The 14,962-nt window shown below is 33.6% G+C and overlaps 1 protein-coding gene across 2 annotated transcripts in view; it reads right to left on the bottom strand.

Moving 5' to 3' along the window:
* The window catches only part of wge (BAH domain and coiled-coil containing protein winged eye), a 264,314-nt gene that overhangs the window by 47,236 nt on the left and 202,116 nt on the right, over positions 1–14,962 (bottom strand). For both annotated transcript variants that reach the window (XM_088224224.1, XM_088224225.1), the window contains exon 4: positions 6,324–6,965. In XM_088224224.1, coding sequence (XP_088080350.1) covers positions 6,324–6,798 — 475 coding nt within the window. In that variant the 5' untranslated portion in view covers positions 6,799–6,965. The remainder of the gene's footprint in view (positions 1–6,323; positions 6,966–14,962) is intronic.

Below are 14,962 nucleotides of genomic sequence, written 5' to 3'. Positions count from 1 at the left end.
TTTTTCAGAAAGTTTATTGATACGAGTACTTTTATAAGCGCAGGGACATAGGAAATGCGTGGGTGTAACACGAAACAATAATGCATTTAGATCACACGAGATAGCAAAATAATGTTGAAATAAAACATAAAGCACTGGTTTTTTCGATAACCCAGCGAAATCGGCATCAAGCGTCGAAAGCTGAGACATTTAGATAAGAGATGATTCATTCGAATGAAAACAATCGAATGCATTCGATTACTAAATTCATTCTAATGAAAGTCTGAATGCAGTAATTCATTTACTTACGTAAAAACACTTAGCACCGGCCGATTCCTTTTAAAATAAATTATGCCAAAAACTGACACTCGAACGCCACATGTTCTATGTGATACATAATATGCCAACGGTATTATATCGAAGAAAAACAGTTCTTCGGAAATAATGTTCGAAATGACAGTTTCCAATTAGAGAATCTTCAAATAATATTTGTAATATGCAAGCTTGTTTTAGAACTAAAAAACCTTACCGGGTTAAAGATGTTAAATCTAGTGTACTTTTTTGTATGGAGGAATAAGCTGAGGTAATTGGCTAGTTTCATCGTTCACTGAGAACGGGCTGGGCGCACGGCGCACTTTGTAGATTTTTTTTATTTGGAGGCAGATATAAACTGAAGTAGTGATTTACGATAAACAACAATTATTTTGTAAAGTTTAAATTTGAAGCACTAACTTTGTGGTTATTCATTAAAATACAATAGATAAAACAACTAATAATTTTATTTATTATATGAACATAGTTACGACAAAACGATGTCAGTAATTATGTATGTATTCGTATGTTCATTATTATATTTTTGTACCTTTTACATTATTTTTATATAACTTTTTTCTTTTCTTATTCTTAAAATTTAAATTTATCTTGTTTCTATTACCTTTATTTTTATAACTGTATTTAAGTATATGTATTTTTATTTTATTTGCAAGTTTCTAAGTGCCTAACAATTGTTAATTGCTTTTATTTTGATACCGAAAATGTACTTAATCGATATCTTACACCACTGGAAAGTTTTATTGACTGCTTTCACAATTTTCGTTCATATGTATTCTAATTTTTTTAATACAATATATGTAAAAACTGTTGTTTTTTCCCAAATAAAAATAAATAAATAAAACATTATTACCGAAAGTTAAATATAACGGTAAGCTGTGCATAATCGCTTATTTGGACGATTCGCTCCTGCATTACACACGAGGGGAAAATAAAAATCATACCTTGAGATGAATATGCACTTATTACTTATTACAAGTGTCGCTGCCCAACGTAATGTTTTGCACGCTTCTATCAAAAAACAGCATGACGCCAATAGATATTCATCGCGCTTCATTCCTTTCACTTATTATCTGTTTTCAAATCGAACCTGGACCCGTATTACAATAAAACGAAAAGAGATTCACCGATATTTATCGACATACTCATAGATAGAGACTTTGAACCATCGGAAATTTTAAACATTTTTTTGAAATTTTACCGGAAATATGATCCGTACCTAGAACAGTGTGTTTAAATAATTTGTTAGCGCCTGTATGTGAACCCGGCAAGTATGTACTATTTTTATCGTATCAGTACGCACATTTGAATATTTTATTTAAACACTTTCTTTTATTCACACATAAACAAAGATTTTAATGGACTGTACCGGTATGTAATGAATAAAAGCAACCGAAATTTATGGGGAAATACTTCAATTAGAGAACTGCGATGCCAGACAACTTTGATGAATAAGTATTTGAACATATTGTTTTTCATATTTAAATTTATTTCAACAGAGAGGGAAAACATTTTTGAGAAGGGAATGTGGAAGTCTAGGCATTTACAGGACTTATGACCTGTCGTTGGCAGGTTTAAGTGGCCACTTTACACACTGTGTAACATTCACCATTCTGCCCATGTTTGAACATCCACATTTCCTCAACTCTTCCATCTGTTGACTTTTGTGAAGTAAAGAGCTGAAACCTTTATTACGTGGGTGAGATTCATCCGGCTGAACCAAATCACCTACTAGGCAACGCCTGAAAACAATTTTCCAATTTTTATACTTCTTCTTTTACCAGGTAGTAATTCAACAATATTTGAGTATGTCCAAATGCTTGCAGACTGGCTGGATTTCCTCCCTAGGGAGTTATTCATATTTAAATTTATTTCAACAGAGAGGGAAAACATTTTTGAGAAGGGAATATTGTCAATCTCTCGCAAATGCCTCCCAGATACCGTGCGAATATCGTCAAAAACAGACGTTTGGCTGTCCCGTTTTCCGCACCCCAAAACTTAACCGATTTTGTTATTTTTTTACGAAAGAGTATCAGAAAGAAATTTTCTGTGTCGGTACCTTTTCCGTTTTTTTAAAATTATTTATAATATTTGTATACCGTACGTCTGAAGACGGCAGATATTACTGGGTGCTTTTTAGGGTTTTTGGATGGTCCCAGCTCCTATAAGAAACAATTTATCAAAAAAGCAAAACGAAAGACACGCCAATGGTAAATATCTATAGTGTGTAAAAAAAACATTGCTGTAGTGCCATAATCCAGGGAGAAAATACAGAAATACGCTTGTGTGAAGAAAGGTGAGACCGCGTTTTCTATCCTTAATAATATTCAAGTCGAATATTGTAGAGATTGAAAACATTTTGTAAAAGGATATGTTATTTATTTATTAATTCATTTCTAAAAACAGATTTTTATTGGGTAAAGTGCATGTCAGCTCTTAAGGTACCTGAACTTTTAAAAAAACATGGGTGCCTGTCCGTATGCTATTTTATGGCAGTTGGTCAACAATATTTTGTTTATCGATAAATATTGATATTTTTAATCGTATCTATTATCGAGGGCCTGTAGTACACCCACAACACATTGAAATATTGTACAATCCATTATATTCCAAACAATGGAGTTTGCTTTTAGATGGAACTCGCTTGCGTGCCATTTTTTAATGGCAAATATTATTTGTAGGCGCGACAAATATAACGCTAGCGTGTCTATCTTATTAAGTTACATTTTTTGGACCCCAAACAGTATATGGAGTGAACTTTAATTACGTGGCATGTCTTTTAAAATAACCAAAAAAATACAATTCTAAGTTTCGATCAAGTAGGTACCAACATTCAAGGTACTATTTGTTAAATTTTGAAAGGCTAAAGAAGAATTGTTATTAATGCAGGAAACAAAAATAATTATACGATTGCTAAAACATTATTCCATAATATACTCGTAGGTGTATGAAGGGACAAAGGTATAGTTGGAATGGCATTATGATCTGCGAGAAACATGGGAAAAAATCTGAATAAAAAAATGTGTCTAGTAATGGGATAATAAATAATGGGCTACAAACATAGCACGAATGGAAGAAACACAAATACAAAATATATAATATTATATTATGTACTAGCGGGCCCGACAGACGTTGTCCTGCTCGACCGTTGGCTTGCCTGCTATTAGCTGGTTCCGCAAACGTTTTTTTGATATTCGAATTTTCCACCTACTCGGTCCAATTGTGAATCTAAACCATCCATCTAAACTCAAACAAACAAAAAATTTAATCAATACTTAATAACAAAAATTTGGTCAAAAAACTTTTGTTTTTCCTAGAACCAGATTAATAAGGAAGTAAGGACACGTTTTTTATTTTTGCCTCTTTTGAGCAATTTATATATTCGTAATAAGAGTTAGTTTTTTGTTTCATCTCATGTGATTGACTAAGAGTCCTTGTCGTGCTCAAATCAAAATTATGAATCGGGTTGTGGTCCCGCGGCTAGTGTTGCGGACTCACAGTTCAGAGGTCCGAGGTTCGAACCTTACTTTACTACCCCAACTTGATTTTCATTTTCTAATAGTGAGTTATTTACAACTCGTTAGAAATGGCCCCAAAAATCGAAATATTTTGGTAAACAATAACGCAAATGTTTCCTTTAAAAAAATCGTTCGAAAACTACTGATTTAGTGCTATAATCAAGGGAGAAAATACGGAAATACGTGTTAATGAAGAAAAGTCAGACCGTATTTTACCCTGAGCCTTCTAAAATTATGACACTAACTCATGCCTAACGCCAATTTATTCATTCTTTAACCGCTAGCCGGGTTTTGCGTGAGCTTGACATTTGATTTGAAACCAAAAGAAAAATGACTGATTGTGTCGTGAAAGCGAGCAATTTTTTATCGATTAAAAGGAAAATTCTTTTCATTGATAAGTGGGTACCTTTTTATGATTTAATTCCAAAAGTAAAAATTATTAATATTCAAATATTGAATTAAAGTAGGTACCTAGGTACTTGTATATGGTTGAATTCCAAAACATGAAATAATTCATATTCAAATATAGAATTCTTTTTGCATATCTCAAAGGCCCTTTTCACAGATGCCACGTTAATCCACCCGGCGCGGTAATTTTACTGGGTTCGCCCTACAAAAGCTGACACAACGTGTCCCCGGTAAAATTATCGCGCCGGGTGGATTGGCGTGGCATGTGGGAAAAGGGCCAAACTCTGCGTTTCTACCATAAGAGGTGTACTTTAGGTAGGAATGAGATTTTCAAAAATGTAACGTCAGTTAATATTATTTTATCATTACTGAAAATCCATTAAAAAGAAATAAATGGTTAAAAATTATAAGGAGTGTAAGGAAAGAATCTGATTGGGATCCATAAAGAGCGAATGCTGTTTGTAAACATTCAAAAACAAACTTTTTTTACACACAAAAAACAACATCCTTCCATTTTTTTGTATATGAATTCTCGTCGAATGCAACCCTGGTAGGTCAATGAAAAAAAAATACGCTCCAAACTGTTTTTTTGTACATATTAGATTGAAGATTTCAATATCTACGAACACGCGCAGCACAAAGATCTACATTTCGCTGAAAACCGCACGTAAATCGGTTAAGCCGTTTAGGAGGAGTTCAGTGACATCACACGTACAGAAGAATTATATGTATATTTAATAAAGATGTAACATATGTAACATACATAATACATAAATAATATAAGTAGTACATCCGTATATCAAAAAAAAATATATTTTAAATTCCATAAATACGGATTTTTTTAGTTGACGATATCGATTCGTTTAATTTGCCATGGATAAAAAAACCATTTTCTGTTTGGAAAAAAAAAATATTTTATCGACGAGATTAATTTTTATTTATGAAGCGATCGGAAGGATTTTTGATAGTGACGAAATATAACGATATGATAACACCAGGGTGCTATGAGTGAGAATGGATAGCAGCGTAGCGTATTGATTGCTGGCGCAAACGGCGCGCATTGAAATTGAATGAGGTACGTGTATTTTACTGATTAACCGATTCACTTTCATGCGCTCCTGATACTATGGTACAGTTCTGAGCAACAAGACAACGCGCGGCTGGCACACAAACAAGGTCGAGGGGGGTGAACCATCTCTGTTTTCTATTTGAACTCAAAGACGGCGACTAAATTAATAAGGTGAGACTTTTAATTTCCCCTCCAGATAGATGCTGGCTAACGTCATATAATTTTAACTTAAGAAATTTAGTATAAAAATACAAAAAGTAGACATTTAATAAAATTTTAAGCGCGGCACATTTCTGCAGTAATTCCGGTTTCCAATTATGACATACCGAAGAAAATATTTAATCACGATGGCGCTAAAGAAAAATGACGCGAATTTCCTGTCTGTGAAACACCGTGCACTAAGCTCGAACATTTACAAAAACGTTCAGCTGCTATAGTTCCGGTTTGCTGTCAAATGACATTATGTACGGTCAGTAAATTATTTAAAATGTAGTGATCGAAAATTCCAGGACGATGTTGAGGCTAATCATTGTAATACAACACTTATTCATGGGCAAATTCTATTTAGCTGTGCACATTGTGCATAACAAATAATATCAACATTTTCATAGTACGGGTTGCTTTTTAAAGTTTTCAATGTAAATCCAGTTTATAATTGCTTTTATAAATTGGATTTACGTTGCTCCATTGGCAAAAAAAGTAAGAATTATTATAAAAATGAAAAAACAAATCGCTGATGTCACAAACCGTGTGGCAAAACTTAAGTGGCTACGGGCAGGACTTATGGCTAGACAGGGGGACACCGGATGGGCGCCATGAATATTGAAGTGGAGGCCCTGGGCAAATAAACGAATAGTCAAAAGGTCACCAGAGAGATAGACTACCGATATTGTCCAGATACCTGGTAGTACCTGGATGCGGAGGGATCAAGACAGAGACGAGAGGAATAAGTTGGAAGAGGCTTATGTCCAGCAGTGGAGAGAGGAAGGCTAGAGAAGAAGAAGATTGTAAAAACTTACCGTTGTTGATGGAGCCTGCAATCGAGGTAACTACGGACTGGTGACTGTTCATTTCTACATTAGGCTTGGATGAAGGAGAATTCTGTTCCAGTTTGATAGGCATCATTCCATGGTGGCTGTCAATACTCTGAGGCTCTCTCTTGACTTGCACTAAAGCGCCTCCCATAGTCGGAACAGTTGTTGTCCAGGACACTGGATTAGTTCTGCTGCAACCTCCGTTTGAAATCAACGATCCATCATTTAAAAAGTGCTGCATTTTCTTGGCGGGAGACTCGACCACGCAGGAATTGCAAGACTTTTTTGAAGTTGTGATTATGTTCTCTGTTTTGATTGTCAGGGGTTGCATTGTTGTTGTGATCACGTCTGATAAGTTAGTTCTGTTGTCCCATGTCCTGGAGTCATCTGTCTGCATTTCGCAGCAGATGGTGTTGGAATTGAAGCACTTCTTGGCTGCCTGGAAGGTGGTGGTGTGCATGCCTTGCTGCTCTATGAGAATGTTGGTGGTACTGGTGGAGTTGTGGTTGGAGTATGAGCCCAGCAGGTCTAGCTGCAGGGGGGAGTAGGGAGAGCCGGGCGGTGGAGTGGGAGCGCCTAGACCCCCCACAGAGAAGTTGCCTGCAGCAGAAAACAGCGACTCGGACACTGAAACAAAATAAAAAATAATAAGTTACACTTGCGTTAAATTATTTTATATTTTTTACGAAACCATAGGGTATTTTCAAGATTTTTTTACTATCATTTTGAAATTACGATAGCACAGGTATTTTTTTTCCGCGAGACGTAAGATAATGTTTCTACAGTGGTTTAAAATACAGGAGACGCATTACGTTGCGGCGCTAAACTTTTACGCAATGTTAGTTAGAAGCGCACTCGACGAGCATGACGTGTGATGACAAAGTGACGTGACGCTATCACGAGCCGTTTTGTATGTGCTCGCTTTTAAACTCGAAAATTTACAAATGAAAACTTGGTGTTTATACATTGGTAGTTATTAAGCTATTCCATTAGAATCATAAAAATCCACTCAGAATATTTTATATATTTTCAAACTTTTCCGATAGGTGAAAATGCCCCATTACATTGTGACCGCGCGGGCGCGGCAATCGCCAACGCTCGGCACTATGGCTACTCGCTTATGTCTTCATAATCTCAAAACTAAAATAATTTATATCTTACCACGGAGAAAGAAAAAATGATAAAAAAGATGAGTTTTGTACAGTCAATTCAAGTCATAAATAAACTTTGCTTATGTGTGCTTGCCAGAATGTTTTTAAATAAAATATTCGAGTGTGCCTACTAACACAAACGAAATTTGTATGTTTATTTGGTTCACCGACGGGCAGTGACATGACATATTAAACCTTCGAACCCACTGTAAATAAATTAAACGCTATTTTATGGTTTTACGCTATTGGAGCTCGCGTTTTAAAAGGATTCATTGCAAATAATATATGTAAAAATAACATACCAGTCAGTGATATGTTAGTTGCTAGAATTCCGCTTGTCCATGCACTCTGTATTTGCAAGACGTTTGATAATCTATCTTATTAAAATGTTATTCACATGCACCATTATTATTATTATGGATAACTTATATAGCGCCATTTTCGTAATATAATACCTCAAGGGCGCTTTACAAAGTGGTTATATAAAGATATATATTTAATTTTAACTTTTTTAATTTTAGAAAAACAATGTGCTTTGTCACCACATGCTAAGGATTTATTTAAATGATTTAGAGGACAAGTGGGTTTTGAGTTTCTTCCGAAACATCACTTCACTATCACAGTTTCGGACTTCTGCTGGGAGAGCATTCCATGCCGTGGGGCCTGCGACCGCAAATGCGCGTTCGCCGAATTTGGTGCGCTGTTTGCGTAGAGGTATAATAACTTTTCCTTTCGACGTAGATGTAGCTGATCTAGTCAGCTAGATCATCTGGAATGCAGAGTTCCCTTAGATATTCTGGAGCAGAGTTGTGCAGTGACTTAACATAAGCCAACGGAGTTTGTATTCCACCCTCTGTGGAAAACGTAGCCAGTGTAATTCCCGAAGTAGTGGAGTGATATGACTGAACTTAGAGATTCCAAAAATAAGTCTCGCTGCGGCATTCAATACAGACTGTAGGCGAGTCATTTTATTCATTGGTAGACCTGCGTAGATACCATTACAATAATCGACTCTAGACACTACAAACGCATTTATTAATTGATTGTAGGTGCAAGCCGTGTTGGAATATTTATATATTCTTTTCACAGCGTTCTTAAGGCGATTTTTAACAAAAATGGCGCTATATATATTATCCAACAATATAATATATCTATAAAGCAAAAACTGTGAAAAATCATTATTCAGTAAAATTCAAGCAAGGAGTATTTTTTACACCTTTCAAAAATATTTTTTTTGTGGTATGATTTACATATTTCCTTCTCTAAAATTTTCTCTATCTTTTTGGTAATATGTTGTACATATTTGTTTATAAATTTGAGTAAACCACTTTAATTTTCAGTTATGCCTCATGGACCGGTTTCTAGTTTACTTAGTGCCTCATGGTCAGGACTTTTACTAAAGTATACTGCCGTCATAAGCAAAAGGCAGTTATTGGCCAAAGTATTTTTTTAAGATATGCAAATTAAAAAAAAACTGTAAATAATCATAAGTAAAAACACAGTATGTCAATTGTTTCCAAATCATAAAACCTGTGTGAATCATATTATCTACATTGACTTTTTGCATAAAGATCTCTAGATATCATGTTATTGCTAAAAAAAACTTTAAAAAACATATCGTTATTCGTGATAAAATATATTTTTTTACTGCTCATTCTTTCTTCTTCTTTTGGCACTCCTACCGGAGGTTGGCGACCATCGTTCGAAAAATAAATTCAAATTAAAAATAATTCAATATAAAGTTACTTTAATAACAGCAATTAATGAGGACTACACACAAACATTAAACGTGTATTTAAATAAAAGAAGATTTGCTAATTATTAAAGTTTTTTAAAGATTAATAATATGCTTATTATTTGGTTAACAATTCGTAGATGTTAACTATTTATGCACATTAGTATCAGAGGGCGCGCTGAAAACATGTCGTGACATTGAATATTTTCAGCAAGCTTATTATAATATTTATAAGCTTGTTAAAATTTGGGTCACAACTACATATAGCTATTCGTAAACATGCTGCCAAATGGTCATCTGTCAAACGGGAGCGATGTGTAGTTTTGATTGCATTCACTATACAAAATGTAGATTCGCAGAGGAAATTGGATCCAAAAAAAGTTGTCAAATATGCCGCACATCTCCACAAACATGGATATTTTTCTTCACAAAGTAAATTCCTATTTGAAATAAGGATTGGCGAGCAACTAGAATAGTCACGCAGTCGACGCTTTGACCACCCACGGTATATGCGTATTTAGTATAGTATTAAAGTGGTTTATTATAATTTGTAAACAAATAAGTGTATTTCAATATTTCTTTGAAAAAAAACTAAAGTTGGTTTAACTAGGTACGTTAATCAGGTATAATATATTATTTCAATTACAAAACCTGAAATATGAATAAGATTTTACTAAGCGAAGATATAAAATTCAAATGCAGTGTTTCGTTTATGTAATTGATGTAGTATTTGCACGCTTGTTTTGTTTTATAGACATAATATTGTACGAAGCACTCCAAATAATGAAATTTATACGAGCTATCATCAAAAAAACAAATTATTTAGTCATAATATATTTTTGCGTGGGTAGATAGTTGATACCAAAATGTCTTCTATACACGTTGCACCCATAAAATGCGAATATAAAAATTATAATAATAATGTTCAGTGTTCACCCTTCTCAGCTGACCGAGCAGACCCAAACAACCCCTGGACATGCCGGAAGGCCTGTCACTGCTGTTTCTGGGGTGAGGGGATGGGAGATGGGCGGAGGATACCGAGGGTAGGTAGAGGGGGAGCAGGAGGAAACCTGTTGGGGTGAATCGGGGATCGATACACGCAACGCGATAGATAGATGGATACCCTTCATATGTACATTGCATTGATAGAGAAGAGACGGTCGCTTGATAGAAACAGCCGATATTATCTACTCGATGAATAGTAAAACTGAATGAATTGTTGAATGAAAAATCAAAGGATACATTTGATTTAATTTTAATAAAATTTCGTTTGTTATATTTACGAAGATATTTCGATGTGATGTGAACAATACTCCATCTTAAAATGTACCGTAAAGGATAAACCAAGGGAGTCACATTGAACGAAATGTTCAGAAACCAAGACTTTGTGATTGTGTGATTTCCAAAACATCGTAGATTTTTAAACCAAATGAGATAATTTGAACATATAAAAAAATATCAATGTATAATAATGATTATTTGGATAATAATAGCACATATTAAAATAGCATATCTGGGACAACTGATGTTTATTTCAAGATTTATTTCAACTTAAAAAATATTTTTATGACGAATGTGGATTAGGTGTTTTATTCGCGTATTGTTGCGATAATGGGGAAATATCACATACTACGAATTCCGATAAAAATACATGAAATGGATTAAGAAAAATTTATTGTATTTTTAAAATCAATATGGATGTTTATTTTATTTATATATTTATACTTTTACAATGCTTGTATTATTTTTTTTATACAGAATAACGTTCCCTCACTGGGTGTCCCATGCAGAGGGAAACATTTTACAAAAAGTGAAACATGGTTTAAATTAGTTATTAAACATAGTTAACATAATAATAAAATAAAAAAGTAATTAATCTAATTAACCCAATTATCATCTTAAACATAATAAGCAATGGAGATGTTTTCATACATAACATTAAAAAATAAGTTACTAAAAAATATGTCCATAGAAAAACGCGACATGTTTGGCCTTGGTTACATAACATTAACGCGACATGTTAGGTTCGTGACGATGTTCTATTTAAACGGTCACAAAGTTCAAAATTGACCGAATCGTATTTTTTTTACTAAACTGTACGTCATAGATCCTTATCAATTTAAAATTGTAAAAAAAGTTATATTTCCCTATTTCTGCATTTTTAACTTCAAAACGGCAAAAAGTGGACTAACTAAGGTACAGAAGTTATCAACTGAGTTTTTCAATCGGTTTTTATGTTACAAAAAAATCGAAATGATGATGCATCTAGAATTCCTAATTAAATTGTATTTTTGAGAATTTAGGTACCGGCTCTTAACCCTTATACTGCTAAACAACGATATATCGTTGTTGTTAATCCCTATCATAAAGTTCTAACTAGACTGATGCTGACGTCATAATCCCCAAAAGGGTAAATGAATTCGGGAACTGCTTGTTGCACTTAACCGTCAGTGGTATAAAACATTTTCAAAACATAAAAATGACTTATTCGACGGGTTATTATTTAGTTTCGTACCTATTTCAGCCCTACGGAAAATTTTATACAAAAAATGTTTTCTTACGCGCTGTAAAAATTTAAGCATTAAATTGTACGGCAAAGTTTCTTGAAAATGAATAAAAAATCATTAAAAATATTTTAATGAAAACGAACAACTTTGAACGACGTCACTTGTTCATATGAATCAATCAATGATAAGAGGGTTGTGTAAGATTTCCGGTTTGCTAATCGTCAATGGACCAATCAATAGAACTAACCGAGAAAAAGCGGAAGAGAACTTGCGACGTCACACGCGGATTAATGTCAGAAATACAAAACTTTAAAATATCGTAGCGCTGATAATACGATACATAAAAAATGAAAAAAAAAGCTTTGTCTATTAACTTTTTTTTTTTAAAACCTCTAAACATCCTCATTATAAATTTACTTGTGTTGTTTAAATTCGCAGTGCTTTTAAGAAAAGAGAAACGACTAAACACGGGAAACTTCTAGCCAGTCGGAACCTGAAACTGAACTTTTTTACATTCCAAAAACAGTGAAATAAAAAATAAATCAATGTTAATAGTTAGATTTTTAATCACTTATATGATATTTGAGGAAAATAATTATATTTGGTGTTTTCCCCGCTATTAAACCCGAGTCAGTGATTACAAAAATATTGATGTACTTCCGTAATGAATAACTAATTGAATACTTTACCTTTAATATAATAACTCTTATCTAGTGAGGTCCCTATATCACCGGAAAACCCCATAATTAAGAATATAAACAAATAAGTAAAGAGCCATAAAACATAAAAATAATTCACCATGGAACCTAATGATTGTCAATTAGGACGTTTGAATATAAAAAAAATCATTTGTTAATTTATTATAATGGGTACCCACAGTAATGGGAAATCAAAATGTTTTAGCTGTTCATTAGGTAGTAATTATTACTCTACTAACAAAACGTAATTATTACGATACAAACTCTATTCTACAAACAAAACGTAAATGAGGTATATCAGCTCGATATTGATCCAAAAATACTTCAGAAAAAGCTTCTTCGATTTCGTGCTCTTCGTAAGAGTCATATTATAAATTATTATCACAACCACTTAAAAAAATATCGTTATTGTCATATTCACTTTCGGAATAGGTTGAGCTGCTAAGCCTCCGAGTTTCTCGGCGAGGTACTATTATTTCTTTATCACTTTCATTATCCGTTATCATTTTGAATTATATATTTTGTAAATTTATTCATAATAAAAAGGACGCTTTGCAGAGTTAAATTGTTAATTAGAGTAACGAAGTAAGATTAAAAATATATATAAATGTAAAAAATATGTAATTTACCTCAGCTTTTTGTAATTTCGGCAACTGTTGTCTATCTCGCTCAGTCCATTGTGCGTGAACTAGCTATTATCGAAACGGAATATTTTTCTTAGAAGAAATATCAATTTGTGAGACAGTTGTACAAAAACATATTTTTTTTAAATTTAAATTATATTATAACAACTACCAAGAAATAATATCACTTCTTTGTACATTTACCGGTTACCTTTAGGTTTCAATCTAAATAACTCCCTACAAACATTTAGACATACTCAAAATATTGTTGATTAAAATAACTTGCATAAAAAATTTAAAGTAATTACCTAGGAGGTGAAATAATTTATCCAGATGAAACTTACCGACATCAATAAAGGTTTCAGCTCTTTTAGTTTGCAAAAGTCAACAGATGGAAGAGTTGAGGTAATGTAAAAATAATCATGAATATGTATGTGTAGACATACCCAGAATAGTGAATATCTCGCAGTGTGTAAAGTGGTAATTTAAACCAGCCAATTACAGATCATAAGTCCTGTAAATGCCTAGACTTCCATATCCCTTGGCAAAAATGTTTTTCCTCTCTGTTGCAACAAATTTCAAGATATATTTTACTCAATTTTTGTTTAAATGCATTGATGGAAGTGGTAGGTTTGATAATTTATAACAGAGCACTTTGCTCCGCAATTAACAAAAAAACTATAATAATTATTTCGTTTCAATAATAACAATGCGCTTTGAGATTGCAGTACGAGATCAGTTTGTTTGTTTTTATTTTCAATTAAGAAAGGGTTTACAACCGCTGTACGAAAATTGTCTATTTGCGGCACGAGTTGTCCATCTTGCTCACTCCATTAGGCTTGAATTAGATATTTATGAAATGGAAGATTTTTCTTGGAATTGCTATTAATTGATAAAACAGTAGTGTGTTTGGAAAACAACGTATTCGATAAAATATTTTTGAAATGTATAAATAAGAGGATTTCTGATTAGATTCTTGAAAAACTGCGTAGCAGCGTAAGGGTTAAATAATAAAATTAATAAAAAGTAAATGACATTATTTTGATTTATATATTTTTTGTTAATGGGATACTCGGACTTGGAGATACGAGTATAATAATATGTACATAATAAAAACAAATAAGGTAGGCATATGAATAATATAGTCATTCATTACGGAAAAATGTATTAAAGGGGCGACTAGCTTAGCCACCAACAAAAACACAAAATGTGTGTTAGCAAGCATATATTATGAATAAGTTCATAAATATTAGATGCGCGTGGAAATGTCACAGCTATCGTCCAGTTTCTATCCTCACCAATCGAACCCGTCACATGCTAACTATTTCCGGAAAATCGATATTACCTATAAATAATAATCAGGTCGGTCACCTGTTTTCAAAAATAATTTTATTCTGAATGATTTTATTTTCAGCATACGCAATTTCCTCGTTTTCGTCTTCCGTTTTCCGTTTCCCGTCAAAACATCAAATGTCAAATCAGGTTACGGACTACATTGAAGCGCGTACCAGGATAGCAGAGCCGAAGGCGGCTGGAAGCGAGAGAACAGCGTTCTATGGGCGGGAGCGAGTGTACGCATGTGTTGGTATTATTGGTTGTGTGCACAAGACGCTGCGACGGTGTTGGTACACACGCCTGCGGAGAAGCGTGCTGTGTGTGCATAACTGAACTACGAGCGGTTTTGAAGTCCCTCCTATTTGATCAGGAGAGCAGAACTGCAAGAGGATAGCTAGACGCATTTAAATTATGACGAAGATTCGTGTGAGAGAGACGTTATGTATTATTTTTGTTATAATAGTGGCTTGGATCTAAAAGAGCTAATATCGTACATCGCAATTTTCAGGAGGGTAATTTTTCAGCCATTTTGTGGCGTTTTAATGAACTGTCTCACGTGTTTAATAACGAATATT

This window comes from Micrasema longulum, unplaced genomic scaffold (genome assembly GCF_059751315.1).
Source record: "Micrasema longulum isolate JH-2025_06_02 unplaced genomic scaffold, ASM5975131v1 h1tg000273l, whole genome shotgun sequence".
Taxonomy (NCBI): domain Eukaryota; kingdom Metazoa; phylum Arthropoda; class Insecta; order Trichoptera; family Brachycentridae; genus Micrasema; species Micrasema longulum.
The sequence above is the reverse complement of the archived record's forward strand: the minus strand, read 5'-3'. Positions and strand labels throughout refer to the sequence as shown.